This window comes from Symphodus melops (genome assembly GCF_947650265.1).
Source record: "Symphodus melops genome assembly, chromosome: 9".
NCBI classification, from domain to species: domain Eukaryota; kingdom Metazoa; phylum Chordata; class Actinopteri; order Labriformes; family Labridae; genus Symphodus; species Symphodus melops.
This window is the reverse complement of record NC_136699.1, coordinates 16,923,701-16,944,192: the sequence shown is the minus strand read 5'-3', so window position 1 is coordinate 16,944,192 and position 20,492 is coordinate 16,923,701. Positions and strand designations below refer to the sequence as shown.

Genomic DNA, 20,492 nt, shown 5'->3' with positions numbered 1-20,492 from the left:
TCAGTGTCCTTTCACAAATGACCAAATCATCAATATTAAAATGTGAATATTGAGAAAAACATTCCAATTCAATATTATAAACTAGCAGCAAATGCACTGCAGTGCACTTGTTCGTAAAATCAATGAAATAGTCGCCATGATTACTGCCTGCAGGAGTGAATTCTCACAAAAATGGGTTAAACATTTTTTGTTTACACTTAGTAAAATATAAACTGTCTACTGTGTTTACCAAGACTGCTGTTGTGGCTGGTAAACTAGCAGTGCAGAATATATAATAAATGTTGAGAACCAAATTTAACTGATGGGAATTCAGAAGTTTAACAATGTTAAAATGTCTCAGATTTGTGATAAAAACATTTATTTCATGTAAGGTAATTGTTTACATACTACATAAGCACATGGATGCAGAGGATTCAACAGACTTCTTTTTCCATTTTTGCATCTCATTTAGTGAACATTGCAATAACAGCAAAGGGTGGAGTTGGCCTTGAGAGAATGATCCTTGGCCTGTCAGCCACACATTATGTTTCAGTCTTCTGAATGGAGAGTATGAATTTGAACCAGGGTCCCTTGGCTTAGTAAGGAAAAGAAGAAACAGGGAATGAGAGAAGGCCTCAGGCCTAATGGGGGGCTCTACTGAAAGAGTTTTTTTTTTCTGGCCCTCATCCAAGTTATTGAGCTGCATTGGAAGGAACCTTTTTGAGGCTGAAGTTGGACCAATTCACTGCTACCTTCTGGCGAGTTTGTTTTGCAGAATCAAGGCAAAACCTAGAGTGAACACAGACGGACAAAAAAACAAAACAGGAAAAGACGACAAAAATGCCCAGTTTAGACATGTGATTGATACAGGAATATAAGAGTTTAGTTAAACAGCTATAGAGCCTACCTTTTGAAGTATTCCACTTCCCGATCAATCTCATCCATTTCTGTAGGATCGACATCTTTAGGAAGAAATACATCGTCTGGGGATTTAACAGAGGTTTAACATTAGATTAATACATGGAAATGTAGAATCAGAAAAAATGTGTGTAAGGTGTTGCAGCTAGTTTGAAGTACCGATCGCACTGCTGGATTTTTCCCCCTTGTTCTTGTTCTTCTTATTCTTCCCCTTGGCCTGCTGCTGTTGCTGCCCGTTTGCCGTGATGGTGGGTTGAGCTTTGCTTTCGGAATCCTGCTCAGACCGACTTCCTCGCGTTTCCGTTTCACCCTTTCCCCTTGCTGCATTCGAGAGGCTGCCATTTGCTCCGTTTGCTGGATGTTTGGTTGATCTGCTCTCCTCAGCTTTCTTGGGGCCGTTTCTCTGGTTGTCTGCAGAGTGCTGAAGCTGTTTGTTGGCAGCTTTTGAGCCATTAGAGGCCATTTCTTTACACTCATTGGTTTTCTGCGTGTCATTCCCAGAGGCAGCTTTGGTTGGTTTGTTGGAGTTTTGCTCTGACACAGACAGATCTTGCCTTTGCTGCTGCTGCTGCTGCTGCTTTTTATTCTTCTTTGACTTTGCACCCACATTCTTGGGATCGGGGGTATCCTCTTTCGATTTCGCTGTAGCCTGGGCAGGCACCTGCGGCAAACTGTCAGATCCAGTTGAAGTGCATTTTTCTGGGGATCGAACTCTAATGAGCTTTGAGAGGCTTGGGGTAGTGTGCAACCGCTGGATGTCCTTGGACCCAGCAGGGACCCCTGGTGGTGTGTTGCTGTTGTTAGAGGAGGAAACAGTAGTTGTGTCATCCCATCCGTTAACCAGGTCCAGATGGCTCTTAAAGGTTCCCAGTGAAAGAGGGGCCAGGTCCAGGTCTATCTGCTGCATGTCCGAGGAACCGTTGAGATGTGACAGTAAATGGTTGCCCTCCAACGTGGCTGCTTTCTTTGGGAAGTCATTGACGTCCAGGTTGAGGTCGTACATGCTAAACGAGGCCCGGATTGAGTCTTTGATGGTGTTCTTTATCTCTTCGAGCCGACTGGTGAGGAAACTGTTGACACGCTCGAGCTCCAGCTGTGGCCAGTCGAGCAACCGACTGGCTTCTGAACCATCAGGTAGGGGCTCGTCTGCAGACTCAGATGGATTGGAGTGGGGGTCACTGCCTGCAGCACCCATGTTGCCCTGCTGAGCTTTTTCCTGAAACAGAAATGGAACAGGCTTGAGAGTATGAAAAGGTGCATAATGTAAATGGCAACAAGGAATTTAAGAAGCCTTCATTCATAATATGTGTGTATATTCACTATATGTATATCATTGATCATTCATTTACTGTTATTGCCGTTAAAGCTGGAGGTGCTTGGAATAAAATCATTTATAGGGATTATAGCTTTAGATCTCTATTTTGACAAGCGTCCTCTACATTAGGAGTGTCCTCATGATGTTCTGAAGTGTGAGGACAAGAGCATGGGCTTCCTTCATTAAGGGAACATGAGACTAAAAAGGTAATATTCTGAATTTGCCACACCTTCTTCTTCTGTTTATGCCGTGCTCTTTTGGCCGCCTTGGCACTGTTTACAGGTTTGGGCTCCGAACTGTTTATGAAGTCTAGCAGCTCGTCCACGTCTCGGTTGTCGATGGTCCCTGTCGCCGTTAGGTCCGAGTCCTGCCGCTGAGGCAGCTCCTCTTTACGCCGGGTCAGACGTGAGCGGAGCTTCTCTCGGATCTCTGCGTAGTTCCGGCTCGTTGGTGCAGCTGGAGGCTGTAGTCAAATGATAGATTACAATATCTTTAAATGTTATCAGTTTTTCATCAATGTTGTACAGGTATAATGGACACGGGAGATTTCTGTTACTGCTTGAAAGACCATTGCAACAAAAAGCTTCGATGTACCGCGTTGTGTCCGAAGAATTCGCAGTAGCAGCAGTCGCAGTACTTCCCGTCCTTTTGGTTGGTAGACGATGAGGCACAGGAGCTCCTCTCAGAGCTGCTGTCTTCATCTTCCCCCTCCTCCAGCTCAGACGAAGGGTGGCACAACGAGCCATTTGTCATTTTGTGCCCCTTGCATGCCTGGTCCCTAGAAAAGGAAATAATTCATACAAACCCTCATTAGGGATTCATATCTTGAATAAACATAGCTCAGGGGCCGTTTCTAAGTTTCACATAGTCATTAATAAAAGGATGTTAACTAAGTAATACTAACCTGCAGGCCCCAGCTGTCAGATGGCCTACATTTGAAGTGGGCACTGTTCCCCCGCTGTGTCCGTTACATGGGTGGTTACAGCCCATGATAGACGTGCCCAGTTTGCCGTGTTGTGTGTTCACGGCAGGAATGTGGGAGTTTTTGCACGGGCTGGGCTTGTGGACAGATGTTGGGCTGTCAGGGCCGGGAGAATTGAGTTTGGCCGTGGGGCCGTGGAGGTTTGGTACCAGCGGGGAGAAGGGTGCGTGGGCTGCCACCCCCGGGCCAGACGAGGAGGTCACGTGGCCGTGCTGCCCCGAGTTCGGCTTTGGAGGCAGGAGTGAGGAATGCTGGGACGACAGTCCGGTGGGACTGTTGGGGGGTACCGACAAGTCTGTGTGTTGATGGTGGTCACTGGCGTGGAAGGCTTCACCTGAAACAGTGAAAACAGACAGTACGAGTTGTAGATTAAAAAACATTGACGCACACACATACATCTAAGGGATTTATTACTGACTGATGAGCACAGTATTTATTCAAATCCTTTGACATGAGTAGGCCCATTTCCATCAATGTGTCACATGTTTACACTTGAATCACTGTCCAATTCTTATTTCCAGTGTTTCACCTTTAACCAGTAAGTTCCAATTATTGGGAAATTCTGCCTTTTTTTTCTTCAAAGAGCTAAATTTGACGACAAAACATTTTTTTGTTATAACTTTTCTAGAAAGGAAAATTCAAATCTTTGTTCATAATAAATCCTCAACTGTTATTTTTCTTAAAAAAAAAAAGATCAAACTTCACCAGGTTACATGAGCATCTGTCACTCCCATTAGAAAACATCTGCAGAGAACGTAGCATGTGAAATCCTCTATTTCGTGTAACCTTGTCTATTTTGTTGCATAATTAATGAAGGTGTCTTTTTCGATGTAAAGTGAAACTGAAATGTATTTAATCATCTATTAAAATATACATTCATCGCATTTTTCTGCATTAAGGTCTCACTTTCTCCAAAGATTTAAACAGCTATTTTTAACACTCTCTTTGTCCCTCAATGTTTAATGTAACTCATTAATGAATGAAATAAAGGAGAAACAGAGAAGAAGAACTGCATTCCTCCTCACTCCTGAAGGAGCCATCAATTACCCAACTAACTTTTCATCAGGCCTTTCTTGGCCGTCTCTCACCCGTCTGCCTCTCGTTTTTGTTTATTCAGGGAATTAAACAGCGTGAACAGATGTTTTATATACGGTACTAATCCAGATGCATTAGTCTATAATAAGCTGCAGGTCAAATGTTTTAATCAGGGCCTCACTGGCTGAGATTTGATCATTGTGAAGTCCTATCATAAGCAAAAAGAAAAATGATGCCAATATCCATTGAATGGTATTTCAACTGACTCTACTCCCTCAGTCCAGGGGAGTAAAAGAAAGAAAGAGAGAGAGCGAGCGAGCGTGAAGCAAACGCGAATCTTCAAAGAAAAACTAAAAAACAAAATGAGTGTGAACAACTGTTCTAGATCAGCGACCACTTTACAGTTTGACAACTGAAAACGTGTGTTCACATCATGTATTTAATGGACATATTCTAAAAGGTAGAGTCCGTAGAATGATTCAGAATTCAAAATGGGCCCCTCCTCCTGGGCTCATCGGCCCCATACGTGCGCACTAACTGCAGGACGTAGTGTGTACGTTTACCGGTTAAAGCTACACTGAAAGCAGCACTCAACTGAGTGTACATCCAGAGTCAAAGATAATGGTCACCTGGTGGAGTTGGTCGACGGCACATGGTCTTGAAGTGCTTGGGAGTGGTCTTACAAAGGTCTGCTGAGGTAGACAGGGGGTTCCCAGCAGAAGAGCCGCTGGAGTTCTGGGATGACGGGTGACTGTAGGGACAGACTTTGGTGGCTGATGTTTTAGCTGATTTTCCGGGCGCTTCATGAAGTCCTCTTTTCTCATGACAGGCTGAACCTGCTGCTAGACCTGAGAATGAGAAAAACATCGGAGTTAAACCTGTTACAATAACAAGAAACAGTCTGGAGCCATGCTTTCTATGAGTGCACTCAGCTCAGTTCGTGTTTCATAATTCATAACTCTCGGCTTTTTGGAGGCATGTTGAATCTTGTTCATTCGTCCAATAGTGATCATTTCTCAACCACATGAGACAGGCGGGTGCGGGGCAACATGCTCCAACTCTTTTGACCTGAACATTAAAGAAAGACTGAATAGAATTTCAGTGAAAAGTCACTGAAACGTCCTACCCACTTCAACATTTCCTACAGTCAGACATTATGTAGATCAGTTCTGATCCAACGTCTCACTGATGTGTTCGATATAAAGAAGGGCACAGCCACGCTCAACATGCCGTCCATTATGACCACCTTCCCTTCCCCAGCTTTCAAAGCAATGTAGCAAAAATGATCCTTTCAGATATTTGTCAAACTATAAATACAGGCCCGCGCGTCTATCGGGGAACCTTTGGTGGAGTTTGATCAGAGTCAAATGAAAATGGAAAACATACTACGATAAAAGCCACAGCCGGCTGAAGTGTTGTTCTCTCCACAACAGCATCCAGACCAACAGATGGAGAGCGCCTGACTTACTTTGTAAGCAGTCGTATGAAGTCACAAAACAGTCAAATGACAGTTTGAGCTCATTTTAGATGACGGACTTCAATCCAGTTTACTTCTATCTGTGAACTCTAAAGTCTAATGTCTAATGTCTAATGTGTAATGTGCCTCTTTTGGGCATTTCAAAAATGTTCCCCTCAACTTTTTCTTTCATTTGGACAATTCTGTTTGAATAATAAATACATGTCAAGTGTCTGTTGCATGAACAACAACAACTCGTTACAACCTTGACCCTTATAGGTGTGTTATTTGTTCTTGTTCAACGTTGATGGAATCTGGAGAAATCATCAGATCTCTTTACATTCAGGAACGACGCAGCTCGCTTTACTTAACGTGCATTCAGACAATCGCTTTGTGATCAGGTCGAGTATGGTGGAGGTAGTTTTATCCCCTGTATCTTCTCTGCCTCGTCTACTGTCGTGTTTAAACAGAACAATATTGATCTTTTTATTCTTCGTTTTAAAAAAAGTTAGTTCCACAGCTGCATTTACATCAGAAACTTGCTCATGTCAGAGAATTTCAGAAATCCATTTAAGGGGGGTATTAATATTTAAAGAATGAGAATTCAGGTGAGAGAGAATTATTGTTCATTATCTCAATGAAAGATGGTCTCATTATTAGTTTTTGAATGATTTGAAAATGTATTTTTACCCAATGTTTTAAAAAGTTTCTTTTCTTGACACTTCACTTTGACCTTCCCACTGAGATTTGAATGTATTCGTTTCAGCACAACTTGCATGTATCACAAGTCAGCATAATTTAATTACATGCATTAAAATCTACGGGGGCTTCTGACCCAAGCTGTTCTCTTAATTGTTTAAAGCCTCTTCATTGAAAATTCTCTCTCTCTTATTTCTAAATGTATCTGCTCTACCTGAGCACTCTGGGCTTATTTTAAAACTAATATTTCATGAGGCTTTGCTGTAAGGACCTTAGAAAGCCTGTGAGCTTCAACAACAAGCTTCTTTTGTTCTTCTTCGCTGCATCTCCTTTGTAACACCTGAACACAGTTTCTAAAAATGCATCAAACACTCGTAGGTATGCTGACAAGCCAGTTGTATGGCTCTGATTCTAACCTAATTAAGACTGAAAACTCACATCATAGCCTTGAATAAAGGCATATGATGGTGAATCAGTTATATATATATATATATACACACACACACACACACACACACACACGTATGTGTACAACCCTGAGTTGACAGACCTTGTTGTGAGTGTGAAGAAGTGTTGTGGTTGCAGTGCTCCCCTCCGTTGGTGTGGGCAGAGTTCCAGAGACCTGACAGTTTGTGTGCTGACAGGAAGGAACTCGGGTCCCAGTCCACAGTACTTTGCTCGGGGTAACCGTTCCCGCAGCTCTGAGACTTACAGGAGGAAGAGTGTGACAATGGTACCTTCATTAAAAAAAAGAGAAGAAGAAAGAAAACAGAAAAAAAAAACAGGTTAATCACAGGGCTGCGTGCACAGGCTCACATGGTGGCACTAGTAACTCCTCACATTAACATGTAACAAATTAAGAAATGTGAAGATCAATCTTGAAACTTGTCTGTTTAGGTTCACATAAGCAGATCCTCTACGTAATCTGCTGAGTTTCTCAGGAGATTTCCGTTTGTGTGAAAAGGGTATTGCATGAAAAAAAAAAAATGAAACAACTGATTTCGCTCCAGGCCAGTATGCATCCACATCTCTCCAGAGCGCTACTGAAAATATCATCATCATGTTCATATATAGTCCTCACAGTGGGAGACGATCCCCGTAAGACGAGGGAGGGAGGGGGGGGGGTCTCCAGAGGCAGGTTGTGACATAAAAAAAACAACAACGCAGAAGGAGCGGAAGAAGCAAGAGAGTCCGTTATATGATGCTATAATGTGAATAGTGTGATTGATGAGAGAACAAATTGACAAACAGAAAACGTTATGCAGCAGTTTCTCTACATGCACGGAGACCGTAGCGCTCGTGTTAATACAGTCTATGCTCAGGATGTAAACGTCACCACAGACTCCTACTGGCTCGAGGTGAATACTCCGGATAATATCCTGCTGCATGCTCACATACGCTCACAAAAACTTGCTGCGAGAAAAATCTAGGGGGGGGGTCTGACAGGAGAAACTCTGCGTAGTGCAAAACGTGTCTGTTTGCATTCACACATGAATAAGTGTATGTAAGTCCTAGAAGATGTTTGGGGGTTTTTTGGCACTTGCAAGTTTTAGCCAAGTATCATCATAACATCTGCAGTCAGGCTCAAGTATACAGTAGATCTTCACATTTGCATTTTATGTAAAGTATCTTTGTAAAAAGACTGAAGGAAGCAAAGGTAATGGCTGCACCTGCCTGAAAATGGCCCAAAGACACTTATAGCTTTTTGACACACAGAAATCTCCTGAAAAACTGGACGAGCCATTTTTCGCTCGGACTGCACCCAAAGTTTCTCCTGCCAGACGCGTAGAATTTTTTTCCCATAGCCAGGCAGAGTGGGCTGATGTGAGATGGCCGCAGGATAATTCACCTTGAGCCGATAGGATGGGGAGTGACGTTTGTGTACTGCTGCATGGTGCATGCGAGCACTAGGCTCTCCGTGCACGTAATTAAACGGCTGCATGAAGTTTTCTGTTCTCTGCTTTTTTTGTTGACGGTGTCATTCTGTTGGACTACACATAGCATTTGTATTAAAGGCAAATACTGTCATTATAGCTTCATGTAGCGGACTCTGTTGCTTCTTCCACTCTGTCAATGTGTGTGTTTTTTTTTTACGTGAGGAGACCCCCCCCCCCCCTACCCCACCCCTCTTTCTGCCTGGCAGGGATAGTGTCCGGCTGTGAGAAGCATATGTGAACAGCCAGGTTGGGAGGCTGTCAGGAGCAGTCCTCTTGTTATTATATAGATATTATCCGGGATGCATATGTGAAACAAATGATGTTACCTCAGGAGATATGAGCAGACTTAAAGTTTAAACCCAAACATTAAAACCAGTTAAAAAGACAGATGTATAAAGTCAGCATGCACACAAATACAAAAGCAAATCTGGTGAATTGAAATGTGATTACCAAAGTTAACAAAAGTGCACTTGGTTTAACTAAAAAGTAGAAAAAGAAGTCTTGAAAAGGATCTAGACATATGACCCAAATCAGTCCCCTTTTATTTACCGGCGTCTGCTGCTCCTGGGTGCTCCGCCTCTCCTCCTCTTCCACACTCTTGCAGCAGCTCTGACAAATCCACAGAGGCACCTCTCCCAACAGGGACTGTGACAGTGAGGGCACGGCATCAGCAAGCTTACGCCCTGGCGCCTCCCGCAATAACGCCTGGGAGAGTGCAGGCACAGCATCAGCCAGCTTGGTCCCATGGCCCGCAGGGAGTCCGTTCACAGAGCCCGCTCCCCAGTCCTTAAACTCGCGATGGCACAAGAGGCAGCAGGTGTGCATAGGCTAGAGGCAGAGAAGGAGAGGGTGATGAGGTCAAATTTTGGGATGTGAATCGAGTCAAACTGTGATATGTAATAAATGATTCCGTAAAACTCAAAAAGCAAAATAACATCAAATGAAATAGGCTCAGTCTGTCAGAACAATTATCAATAGCTGATCATGGAAACTGAACAGATAAGGTAGTTAAGTGGATCAATCATTAATAACAGTATTTCTATGTGCACGCGCACACTTTATTGACTGTTTATTTTAGGTCACCAACCTAAAACCAATGTCCTCCAGTTCCAGTGAAGTGACATCAACACTATCCCAAAACAAAAACCTGACACTTTTTTCCTTCCCTTTCACAGAGATAAGTGCAGTTAGATGGTATTCACTTCAGCTTTACAGACAAAAAAAAAACAAAAACAGAGATATATTGATGATGGCTATTCCGACCTGCTTCTCTATGTGGACTTATATTATCAGCCACATATTTGTGATTTAAAAAGAATAGGTTAACTCCTCGCACAGCACTTTATTTTGAAGTGTGTGGCTCGTCTGTGGTCCTGACAGGCATTTTAATTCAGGTATAACATTTAATAAATTGTACAAACAGCAGCCACGCTTCCTCAGATGGCAGGTGTAAGGTTAACAGGTCACTGAGGTGACAGTTGAACAATAAAAAAACCCTGTAATGTCACTTTAGATAGCTCTGTCATAACATCTCAGACTGATAACCACATGCAGCGAAGCTTTGAAAGAAAAGCCCACTGTCACACTCTGGTGAAAGAGTGTGGTACAGCCAAATAACATAAATAGACTATTTTAAGTCGTGTAAACAACTTAAACCGCATCTAGGAGTTAGCTACCCTTACTATAAACCATTTACCTATCGGCTAACTAGCATGTTAGCTGGTTAGCCTGTGCTATGTGAGGGGATTTTGAGGACGGGTTCGGGAGGAAACAGTCTGCACGCTTGCAGCACGCTAGCTGAGGGTGAAAGCCCGGCTAGCCACCTGGCTAAGGCTAGCTGGGCGGTTGAAGAGTTGTAAAGGCTTGAAATGAGGTGCAATGTCACCTGTCCGGTAGGTAGAGAAAAGGTGAGCTGCAATGCTCGCCATGCTTCCTTCAAAGCCGCCAGTTCTGCCCAATAAGTTCAGGCTTTTCTATATGTCTAAAGACGTGTGAGCTCTACAACCCAACAGTGACTACCATTATGATTAAAACAGCTTTCAATGATGCACATAACTTCACCTCAGCAGGAGTCAGCCACACTAATAAAAGCACAAAGGGGGATGCTTGTATTAGCAGAAGGGATGCTAGTCTTGTTTGTACAGCAGGGTGCTAGCTAACCTACCTGGTTCGCCCTGCTGGTGGACAGTCTATCCAGACCAGCATCTCCGCCGCCACCGCCAGCTGCATCGCCGGGAGAGACTGGGCTCTTCGGTGCGGTCTGCTGTTCAGGATCGAGCTCCTTCTGGGCCACACTTTGCTGCTTGCTTTTCTTCCTCGCCATAACGACGCTGTTTGTTTATAACGACGCTTTTTTTGGACCAAGTTTGCACCAGTTTCGATCAATTTATTTTTAAAAAAGCACACTTTCGTTTCTTCTCGGACCTACAAAATGTTCTCTATCTCCTCCAGTCAAGACAACAGTCAATATGGCGGAGGACTGGCACACTCAGGAGTTCATAGGTTAAAGATACTGCTGGCGAGCTGGCTTCACTTTCCTACGGTAAATACTACGGAAGCCTGATAGGGGCGGTGAAGCCACACGCCGCCATATTTAGTAAGGGCAATCCTCTCCGCCCACTTTCTTCTATTTTTTCAAAGAACACTTTAGCCAATAATATATATATATATATAATATATATAATATATATATATATATATATATGTGTGTGTGTGTGTGTGTGTATATATATATATATACACACAAACATTGTCAATCAAATGTTATACTTACATTTCTCTAATGTTGCCAAGTCGTGTTTTGTTGCTTTAATAGCATTAGCAAATATTGATAAAGGGAAAATCGTGTATGTAGGCTGGGGTGGAGGAGCATTTTGTTTCTACTCTGCGACTGAGTGTAAGACTGTAAGAAGACATTAAACAAGAATAAAATATTGTTAACAGCAAAACTTTGCAGAACTTCATACAACGTGTGTTTCTATTGTGTGCTATTCTATATAAATATGCTTTCACATTATGTCTATGTCGTTGTTAGCCGATAAAAAATGTCATAAAAATAAAGGCTACGTGAGAGGGGATGGGGGCTTGACAATGACGTTTTGCGTTGTCTGTCGTTGCCTTTAAAGAACCTGGAAATTTAAACTAGCCTTCACATATACCAAACCAAACCACAAGTTATAGAGAGGAAACCATGTTTTTTTAACATGTTTATATTATGAAGTATTCTTTAGTCATGCCTTGTAAAATAGGTCATGTTTTTACTTTTTCATTATTATATTCTAGGCATTTGACATAACATTTCTAACATGTCTAACAGTAAGAGAGGGCACATGTATTAATTATCAGATCACTAAGAGTTTCAAATAGTTAAAAGTAAAAATGATTGTTAGTACTTCGCCATTATAATTTCTGTTTATGCAGATATCTGAAGATGATCGTTTCTCTCTTCAGCATGGATGTTAGTAAAGTTTGAAATGTCCGAGCCTCTGTAGACACTTGAACGCAGCTCCAGTGTTAGTTGGGACGTTCAGAGGCTTGAGGACGGAGGACACACAGACAGCTTCAGCTACTTCAGTCTACTGACGCTTTGCGCCATAGTAGGTTGTTTACCCGCTTTTTTGTTGTGTTTTAACACATTTAATCATGGACGGAAACGTTTGCAACATTCAGGTGCTCCTTCGGGCTGCTGAGTTTCTGGAAAGAAGGGAGAGGGGTAAGTGTTTTGTGACACATTGTTAGTCTACAAGGGGAGGAAGTTGATGCTTGTTAAAACAACAAAATGCACAATGAAGCAACAGCATCCTTACATGCAAAACATGATACGGGAGTCAGATCTAATACAGCTGTATTTGAAACACTCGAGATTATCTCCTAAAGGTTATTTTTAGTCGATCCTTACCATTTGACTCAGTGACCTACATATCGGCCGCAGCTTTGTACTCAAAGGCGCCAATCTGGTCCAGTTTAAAAAATGAATCTGAGCAAGCGCTGTTAACGATGAATGAAAGAGAGCTAAAAACAAAGCAATACTTGACAATTCTCTTATTTACATGCGCTTTAGACATTGTGCCGGGTATTTCTATTCGTGAGTTTACAGAAAGTGGGTGTATGACAGTGAATATGTTGTGTGTGATGGCGCCAAAACCAAAAACAGATCCTCCAGCTGATGCTGATGCTGATGACAGCCATCGATCCTTTTTCAAATCCTGTCAGATCCTAGTAGATATATAATCGTAGCACCATTGGGTAACTTATTCTAATAAAGTGAACCTTTATATGGCACTGACGACTGTTTTCTAAATTACTTTGTTTCTGATTTTGTTTTTCCTGCACAGAGGCAGAACATGGATATGCCTCAGTCCCGCCGCTGAGTCCAGATCACTCCGATAAGAGAAGCAAACAGAAGAGCAAAAAGATATCTGCTGGTGGTAATAGGTGAGCACATTACATAACTGATAACTGACAAAAGGGTGTGGTTGTGTAGTTTGTGTAGCACTTGACTTAGTTTTGATTATGCAAGTTTTTCAACATGAACATGTTGTGCACATAGTGCTCAGCAGCAGCCATTGTCATGACATTTCTGTATTTCAGCGCTAAAACAGTTTTTCTCTTTGTTACTGCAGGTCAGTTCACAACGAGCTGGAGAAAAACAGGTCATTTGGATTTTTTTGTCACTATCAGTATTATAATACGTTCAATGCCAATTGTTCCTATCATAACAGGAAACACTGTTGAACTACTGTTTTCACTTGCACGTATACAAATCACAAGTTTTTGCTTATTATTGTGCTTTGCAGAAGGGCTCAGTTGAGGCTCTGCCTGGAGCAGCTCAAGAAGCAAGTCCCTCTGTCGTCTGACTCGATGAGGAACACCACCCTCAATCTACTGAGACGAGCCCAGCTTCACATAAAGGTAGAGACGACTGGCAGGAGAAAAACGTATGCTAATGTTTTCCCTGTTCTGTTGAATTCACAGGACGTTCACCTCTTAAAGAGCAGGCCTTGTTATCTTCCTTAAAAAAAAAAAGAAGTTTTTTTTGCTTGTTGGCCTCCAAATCCTTTTTTTTTTACCGACTGCTCACGTCTCTCTTACTGCTTCCTCTTTTCAGAAGCTGCAGGAGCAGGACGAGCGTGCAGTGCAGCTGAAGGGCCGCCTCCGTTGGGAGCAGAGAGAGCTGCAGGTTCGATTGGAGCAGCTGCAGAGAGGCACAGAGAGGATGAGAAACAACAGCCAGGGGTCGACCATGTCCTCAGAGAGGTCCGACTCTGATAGAGGTCGGTCTCAACTCAGCATAGTTGCATTTCGTTGCTAAATCTCATAAAAACTGCCTTTACAAATGGATGTGATCTTTGTTCATTTACAGAGGACGTGGAGGTTGATGTGGAGAGCATCGTGTTTGACTGCATGGACTCTGACGGACTGAGCATGACACACACTGATTCAGACCACTGTTACTCCACCATGGATAAAGCCTGGCTATGACGGCAGTGAGACGCTAACTCGCATTGTGTCACCCGAGGAACAGGAAGAGGAGAAAACATTCCAAAAACAGCAGACAGAGGAGGAGGATGTAGAAAGAGGTTACCACACAACTGAACATTTTGTATTGTTATTGAGTAACTTAGGTGTGTCTTTCTTTCAGTATATGTCAGACTACAAGCTAAATGATACTATTATGAATGAGCTGAGTCCATTTGCACTGATAAGCAGTAAAATTCACTGGGCTGGGATGGATGTAACTTTATTTTAGCATTTATATTTTCTGGCGAGCATTAACAGCATTTCTTTAAAGGCTATGAGACATCTGTAACTTGAAAGAATGAAACCGTCTGCTCCTTAATCGTAAGGAGCTTTTTTTTTAAAAAAACATCCAAATAAGGGCTTTTTATTCAGTACTCTTAACTTATTCTTTACTACATTATATCTATACTGAGTTCTGCCTTAAACCAGATTTCTTTTTATTCAATACAGCATTTCCTTAGCACAAAGTTCATCTTTCAGTCATGTAATGTGTAGCATGCACTTAAACATAAATCGCTTCTATTTTTTTGTATTGTACTTTTATTTAAGGTCAGCCATGTATTTTTGATCTTTATCTTCTGTTGCACAAAGCGTCCTCACATTGCACTTGTCTTTTTTTTTTTTTTTAATTCTGAAGGATTGTGGATAGATATCAAAACGAACCGTGAACAGAAATGAACCGGTCATAATTGCACATTTTAAAACTGGCAACTAAATAACCGTACCGAGTGTTCATTAGGTGCATTTGTACACACTTCAGTCTGTGAGTGCAAGGATTCCGATGCCTAGTATTAAAGATATTTTTAGTACATCACAACTGTCCACATCATTGCTCAAGCAATGTGTCAGCAGCAGTTTCAATTATGCATGCAGCTAGTCTAACAGGTAACGTCTACTTGTAATAATTGAGCGATGTCAGCAGTTTTACAAGTGTGCATCATATTCACTGAAATATATTTAATGACAGGAGGTGCTTCTTTCTTCACTTTGTATATGCAAGATGCCTTATCTTTTATTATGTATGCATTCATCTGTCTCTCCGCCCAGTAATATTATGTAGCATTTTTGTACTGATGTAAGCTTTTTTTATTGAATAAATATTTTCTATATTTATGTGGTTTTCTGATTATTTTAAAGAGTTTGGTTTCAATTAAACTAAACAATACTCCTTTTTTTGATCACTCAGCTATATTTGTATATCCTCTAGACAATTTTGTCCCAAACTACATATATAGTTACTTAATGTAATAAGGTCAAAGTATTGTTTAATTTTTGTTTCATTTTGTGCTCCAACCACCTGGAGTTGTCTTGACCCCAGGTTGAGCGCCACCAAGGAAAGTTCCAACAGCATGAGCCCTCCCCAGGAAGTACAGATTTTAATAACTCCAAAGAGCTTCCTTTTCAGCAGACAAATGTGAAAGTACAGAGACTTTGTACTACTGAACAGTTTTGATTGGCTTCATACAACCATTTAGTTCCATCACTTATAAATATGTGCAGCTGCACAATCCAGACTTTTTTTTTCCCCCAGACAACCACGCACGATAGAGCAGGTTGACTGACTGACCACCACGTCGAGGCTCTTTAAATCAGTTGTGCTGAGGAGGAAATAGAGCAGGAACATCTATGCAAATACCTGCTTTCCTCAAACAGATACAGCCAAGTGTTGAAAAACAACCACAACACGATAGTTAGAATTCAATCAGTCCATTTGTTGACAAGCTGGTTTTATTTGGTACAATAAGAGCACATTTCTTTTTGTTGGTTCCATCATTGGACCTAAGATCATTGTTCACTACAAGGAGTCATTGTATGTGTTGAAACGTTTAAGTGCTATATGACCAGATTGTATCACCATTCAAACGTTCTAAATGAGTATGTTCTCCATATAACTGTCTGCCAACAATATGGACCCTTTATCAGTCAATACACTTCAACTTGAAGCAGTCAGTCTTGGTAGGATTATGAAGGTGTGGTTGGGTGAACTGGATTAAAGCAACAAAACAGAAGGGAGTAAATCGTACACGTGGATTAGCGTCCCACATACTCTGTGGGATGCTAGTTTCAGTTTCCGAAATACGAAGCTGGCAATGATAAAAAAGCTATTACAAAAACACGACATACTCATTGGAACAAAAACAGATTCAAAAGTTAACGCTGATGGGCAACAGAGGTTCAGAAAAAGTCTAAGAAAAGCATCGAGCTTGGCAAAGTGCTGTGATCATTTTATGGCACCCGGAGCCACAATCAGCCATCGCTTCCTCTATCGCTATCTCTGGTAAACACTGAGATGATCTGGTATAAAAGGTCAAACATATTCAGCATGAGGCAAACAAGGAGACTGAAAGAGGCTCTTAGACCAGCTCAAGCCCTTTTATGGTCCATCCACCATTTAAGTTGGAAGCTTCCTCATAGAGGCATCTACCCATTACTGGGACCAGTTTGTCTTAGCCCCAGCGGTCAGGGTTGGGGTGAAGATAAAGCTGTCCCAGTATCAGTTGTTAATAGCTGATGATATATGCATGTTTTTCATCACACGTATTGTTTCTTCTGGGCATGTGAGGCAAGATCTTTGGCTTTCTCCTTCGCTGCCATCGCCGTCTCTCTCGCTCGCTCCGTAGCAGTTTCTGCTAGAGTTCTGGATGGAGTCTCGCCTACAGAAGACACAACATGACGTTATGATGTCAGTATCAGTATCTGTGGATTTATGTTGGCATTATAAACTGCTGTCTGATTTCAACTCTTCCCTCGAGTCCTAAACAATGACAACGCACAGAAAGAAGTCCTCTTACAGATTCTGCACAGAGAGCCATTGCACCATGAATTCTGTTACGCAAGTTGAACTTTCCTAAGATCCACTTTCAGTAATGAGGAGCAACTTCTAACCATAATCCCCACAAACTGGTGTCTTTTTTTTTTTTTTTAAAGAGTAGATCATTTGACTCATCTTAACGTCAAACATACGATCAAAAAATGCTTTTATCGAAACTATCCAAGTATAAATGTCATTAATGTGTGCATCAGCATTTACCTTGCATTTTGGCCAGCACATACTCAAAGCCCTTCATGGTCTTTGTCACACTGGTTTTGAACCTTGCGAGGCCAAATTCCTGGAAAGAGAAGACAGAAGGTCTGAAGTTGACATCCTGTAACTCAAGTCGTCACATATTTACTAACATGTTCTCAGAGCTGGGCAATGATAAAAGCCCACTCACACTCAAGTCATAAATCATTCAGCGAAAACTATTTGGGCAAACGGCTTCAACTACTGCTGTTGCATCTTAACACGGTGTATTATGTTTCCAATTACAGAATTAAAGTCTGCCTTTCAGATGCTGCACACCACTTTCCCCGGGCTCTTAAACAGAATCTCCTTCCTCTACTGACCTGAATAGCTCTGGTGAGTCCGTACACATTGGAGGAGATCCAGGCTTCTCTTTTTATCTCCGTCCAGCCGCCATTGTCGGGGTTAATTCCGTACACGCATCGCTCCTCCACCGACTGAAACACAGAGGGGGGGAAAAAAACAAACAAACGAAGGCATCATAAGGTTGTGTTGTTACTCTGGGCGTTGCTCCGCGTGTGGAAGCGAATGTTTTGGTACCATGAGGCGGGCGTGGCTGATGTTCCACGTCAGCGTGGTCATGGTCCTTCTCTTGGGGTCGACGATGGAGTCCTCGATGATGTATGCTGAGCTGGCCATGTGCTTTGGAAGGTATCGCTCCATCCAGCGGGGTGCTCGGCTAGTTTTGGTCAACAGACGTCTGGAAATGAGGCAGTTTGTCGGGGTAACCTCCCGGAAAATGATGTCCTCCGTCAAAACATGGTTACTGTGGGACAGAAGGAAAGTCATGGATCAAGACAAAACTCAAAGATCTGGGCAAGTCTGAAACTTTTTTTTCTGTCCGTGCTTTTCCTTAAAAAGCGACACAGCAGATCAGGAACTGAAGAAAGATGGAAGAGTGATCGGTGGATCGGACATGTCTTTAATTCTCTACCTCAACCATGAGTTGAAAACGATCATTTCACTGTCATGCTTTGTGTCAATGTTTGGCAGCTTACTGCAACAGCAAGAACGTTGACTCGTTCAAGTTGAAATGTAAAAGAAGCTTATAAGGAAATGTGTTTGCATTATTTGGACAATCATTTTAGCAGGATATAAAAGGATTTCAAAAAACTTCAGAATAGGTTAGTATGTATTAACAACAGGTGTAGTTTTACACTCTGCCAACACATCTATTATTAATTCATTTACATGAAGTGTTTAAAGTAGGGATGTAAGGATTCACTGTCTCACGATACGATCCTCTCACAACTTATTTTACAAGATGAGACCGTCGACAAATGGTGACTGAAAAAGATTCCTGCAAACCTGCTTGTCAGTTTTGCAGGTTTGGCCTGTTAGTGTTTCATTTTCTCTCAACAAGTGGATGTCATAGGAACTTCTCATTGTGGTTTATAGATTAGATGCTGCATTAGGTTGGTTGGGCTATTTGTGTAGTTCCCTGTCTTCTTGCAATGCTTCCACACCCCCGACTTAAAAGACGGTGGTGCCTTCTCAGTTTCAAAATCTCGCTCCCCAGCTGCTTCTGCTCTTCAGCTGCTCACGATACCATTGCGATTAACTTTTTCAGAGTACCGATGTGAACCTTGACACCTTTGAATCCATTTATCACCTCGATTAATCTTTACAATTGTTTAAAGCAGAGAGTTGCATCACCTTGTTATCCTTCATTTTCAGTTTATTTTCCACACAACCTGACACATTTCAATTAAACCCAATGATTGCTGTTGCATTATTTGCTTTCCTATATATGCTAACCACAGTTTAACATGAAACATAAAGAACCTGAAGTGAAATATTTTGGGGAAAAATGTACTGCTCTTTTAGACGGCGTAAGATTACAGCTAGGAATTGTTTAAATCTGGGACATGTGAAAACATGTGATGTTCTTTGACATAACATGAGAGTCATCCTTACACTGGCTGGACGGGGTCCTGTATTCAGAGAAGTCACAAGCGGAACTGTTGACTTGGGTAATAAAAAAGGAAACAGATGTTCTTTTGATTGTTGCTTTGATCAATGCTGTCTACAGATCACTGTTTGTCTGTGTTTGACAGAGACTAGATCAGCTTCATGTTCCTCCCAGGTGATCCATGGCAAGACTGGTTGATGCTGTGCTTTTTTTTTTTTGGTTAATAAACTTTTATTTTATAAGCCAGTCAGTGTCCAGTCAGAGAAACTACAAACCTCAGAGTAACAAGCCACTAAACAAAGGTTATTGTTCAAGTTAAATCCTGGTGTATATATATCATTCTTACTCTAATATTTTGTACATTTTTAGTGATCTTTTACTTTATATTCCATGTTATATTGTTGGGTTACTAACTGTGTGTTTGATGTCCTACTGCTGGAACGCCACAATGTCCCATCCATCCAATAAAAGCACATGAGTTGAAAATCTCTGAACAGTAACATTTAAATTGCTCAAAACTGTACCAAATGCTCTCAGCGTGCAGACAAATCATTTAAGCCACCTATTTGTGCGAGGTGTTGGTTGAGGAGTGCTTGTGGATTGATAAAACATGAAATTGATCATACCTGTATGGGTTTGGGTATCTCTGCCAAAAAGCAACACAGACTTGGTCCCAGGTGCTCTTGAGCAAACCTGCACAGCAGTAATACTTCACCATTGTCTCCGTGTGTTTACTGTGCTGATACCCTGCGGAAACACAGAACAAACGAGACTGAGTCGGTTTGCTCTAAATGCAGGATAATAGTTAACGCTGTGTTTGCTCTTTGCACACATGCACAACACGTCACTTAAAGGGCATTTCGATTCATGGGGAAGTTCATGTTTCAGTCACTGGACAAGGCAAGCAATGAAAAGGTGCCTAACATTTAGGATTAGAGGTTATACTTTTAACTCTTAATAAAAAAATCAACCATAAACAGCAGAGATAAGCCAAACGTTTAGCTAACATGCTGAATTAACAGCTGTCAAGCAAATAAAACTCTACATTATTAATAAAAAAAGTGTCGCAAAGACTGTCGGCACTTTTAATTCAGGTACGAACTGATCCACTCCTCAATAGTCCGTGTTTGACACCATCGATAAGGCGAGTCACGTCTGTCACGTCCGCACTCCTTAGCCTCCTGGTTAGCATTAAGCTAAGCTAACATAAAGTGTACCCTGTGAATGAATGGGCGGTATGATCACAAGATATTTCTCACCGACGTTCAAACAGAATATCGCTCCTTTTTAAAGGTTACCTGTACGGCGACACCATCAAATAACACGTTTCTGCATCCTATTCTCCTGTCGTGATGAACTTCAGCCATGCAGCCACCGACAAATCATGTCAAACGATGCCTCGGCCTCGAAAAAGACAGAAGGTCAAACATTGACGCCATATCCGGTTGTTCAGATGTGTTTTCCGGTTTGAACGCGAGAGAGCAGCAGAGGACTCTGCAAAATGTCAAACCACATTTCAACAGACCTGATGGGAAAACGTCAGAGTTACATTTACAAGTCCCTTTGTACTAAAACCTTTGAACTCGAACCTTAAAGAATATTACATTTAAATATTAATCTGACCTTGAAAAAAAAAAACACTCTTTCTGCAAGCTTTATCGAGGGACATGCATAA

General features: G+C 41.8%; 3 protein-coding genes across 3 annotated transcripts; 1 reads left to right on the top strand and 2 right to left on the bottom strand.

Annotated features, from left to right (window-relative positions):
- Window positions 1–326: 326 nt before the first annotated feature.
- fam193b (family with sequence similarity 193 member B) lies at window positions 327–10,896 on the bottom strand. The gene is made up of 10 exons (XM_079351919.1): window positions 10,486–10,896; window positions 8,871–9,149; window positions 6,935–7,121; window positions 4,859–5,077; window positions 3,117–3,528; window positions 2,807–2,990; window positions 2,442–2,675; window positions 1,057–2,113; window positions 887–962; window positions 327–768 (listed from the first exon to the last, which is right to left on the bottom strand). Exons 1-10 carry the CDS (start codon window positions 10,642–10,644, stop codon window positions 672–674), a joined length of 2,904 nt encoding a protein of 967 aa, XP_079208045.1. The 5' UTR covers window positions 10,645–10,896; the 3' UTR covers window positions 327–671.
- A 915-nt stretch (window positions 10,897–11,811) lies between these two features.
- mxd3 (MAX dimerization protein 3) lies at window positions 11,812–14,954 on the top strand. The gene is made up of 6 exons (XM_079351935.1): window positions 11,812–12,033; window positions 12,656–12,755; window positions 12,944–12,973; window positions 13,118–13,232; window positions 13,429–13,594; window positions 13,684–14,954. Exons 1-6 carry the CDS (start codon window positions 11,964–11,966, stop codon window positions 13,800–13,802), a joined length of 600 nt encoding a protein of 199 aa, XP_079208061.1. The 5' UTR covers window positions 11,812–11,963; the 3' UTR covers window positions 13,803–14,954.
- A 597-nt stretch (window positions 14,955–15,551) lies between these two features.
- Window positions 15,552–20,253, bottom strand: prelid1a (PRELI domain containing 1a). The gene is made up of 6 exons (XM_079351934.1): window positions 20,116–20,253; window positions 19,444–19,564; window positions 17,446–17,671; window positions 17,229–17,342; window positions 16,873–16,951; window positions 15,552–16,495 (listed from the first exon to the last, which is right to left on the bottom strand). The coding sequence occupies exons 2-6, from the start codon at window positions 19,533–19,535 to the stop codon at window positions 16,374–16,376; spliced, it is 633 nt and encodes a 210-aa protein (XP_079208060.1). The 5' UTR covers window positions 19,536–19,564; window positions 20,116–20,253; the 3' UTR covers window positions 15,552–16,373.
- Window positions 20,254–20,492: the final 239 nt, after the last annotated feature.

What these genes read in the sequence shown, in the direction of transcription:
- mxd3 (XM_079351935.1), top strand. Translation starts at nt 11,964, where the DNA reads ATGGACGGAAACGTTTGCAACATTCAGGTGCTCCTTCGGGCTGCTGAG. An exon ending in AACGAGCTGGAGAAAAACAG is followed by an intron (nt 12,974 to 13,117) that starts GTCATTTGGATT and finishes TGTGCTTTGCAG; the next exon opens with AAGGGCTCAGTTGAGGCTCT. An exon ending in GAGCCCAGCTTCACATAAAG is followed by an intron (nt 13,233 to 13,428) that starts GTAGAGACGACT and finishes TCCTCTTTTCAG; the next exon opens with AAGCTGCAGGAGCAGGACGA.
- prelid1a (XM_079351934.1), bottom strand. Translation starts at nt 19,535, where the DNA reads ATGGTGAAGTATTACTGCTGTGCAGGTTTGCTCAAGAGCACCTGGGAC. An exon ending in AGATACCCAAACCCATACAG is followed by an intron (nt 17,672 to 19,443) that starts GTATGATCAATT and finishes TCTGTCCCACAG; the next exon opens with TAACCATGTTTTGACGGAGG. An exon ending in GACTCACCAGAGCTATTCAG is followed by an intron (nt 16,952 to 17,228) that starts GTCAGTAGAGGA and finishes TTCTCTTTCCAG; the next exon opens with GAATTTGGCCTCGCAAGGTT.
- fam193b (XM_079351919.1), bottom strand. Translation starts at nt 10,644, where the DNA reads ATGGCGAGGAAGAAAAGCAAGCAGCAAAGTGTGGCCCAGAAGGAGCTC. An exon ending in CCACCAGCAGGGCGAACCAG is followed by an intron (nt 9,150 to 10,485) that starts GTAGGTTAGCTA and finishes CTCTGCCTCTAG; the next exon opens with CCTATGCACACCTGCTGCCT. An exon ending in CCCAGGAGCAGCAGACGCCG is followed by an intron (nt 7,122 to 8,870) that starts GTAAATAAAAGG and finishes TTTTTAATGAAG; the next exon opens with GTACCATTGTCACACTCTTC.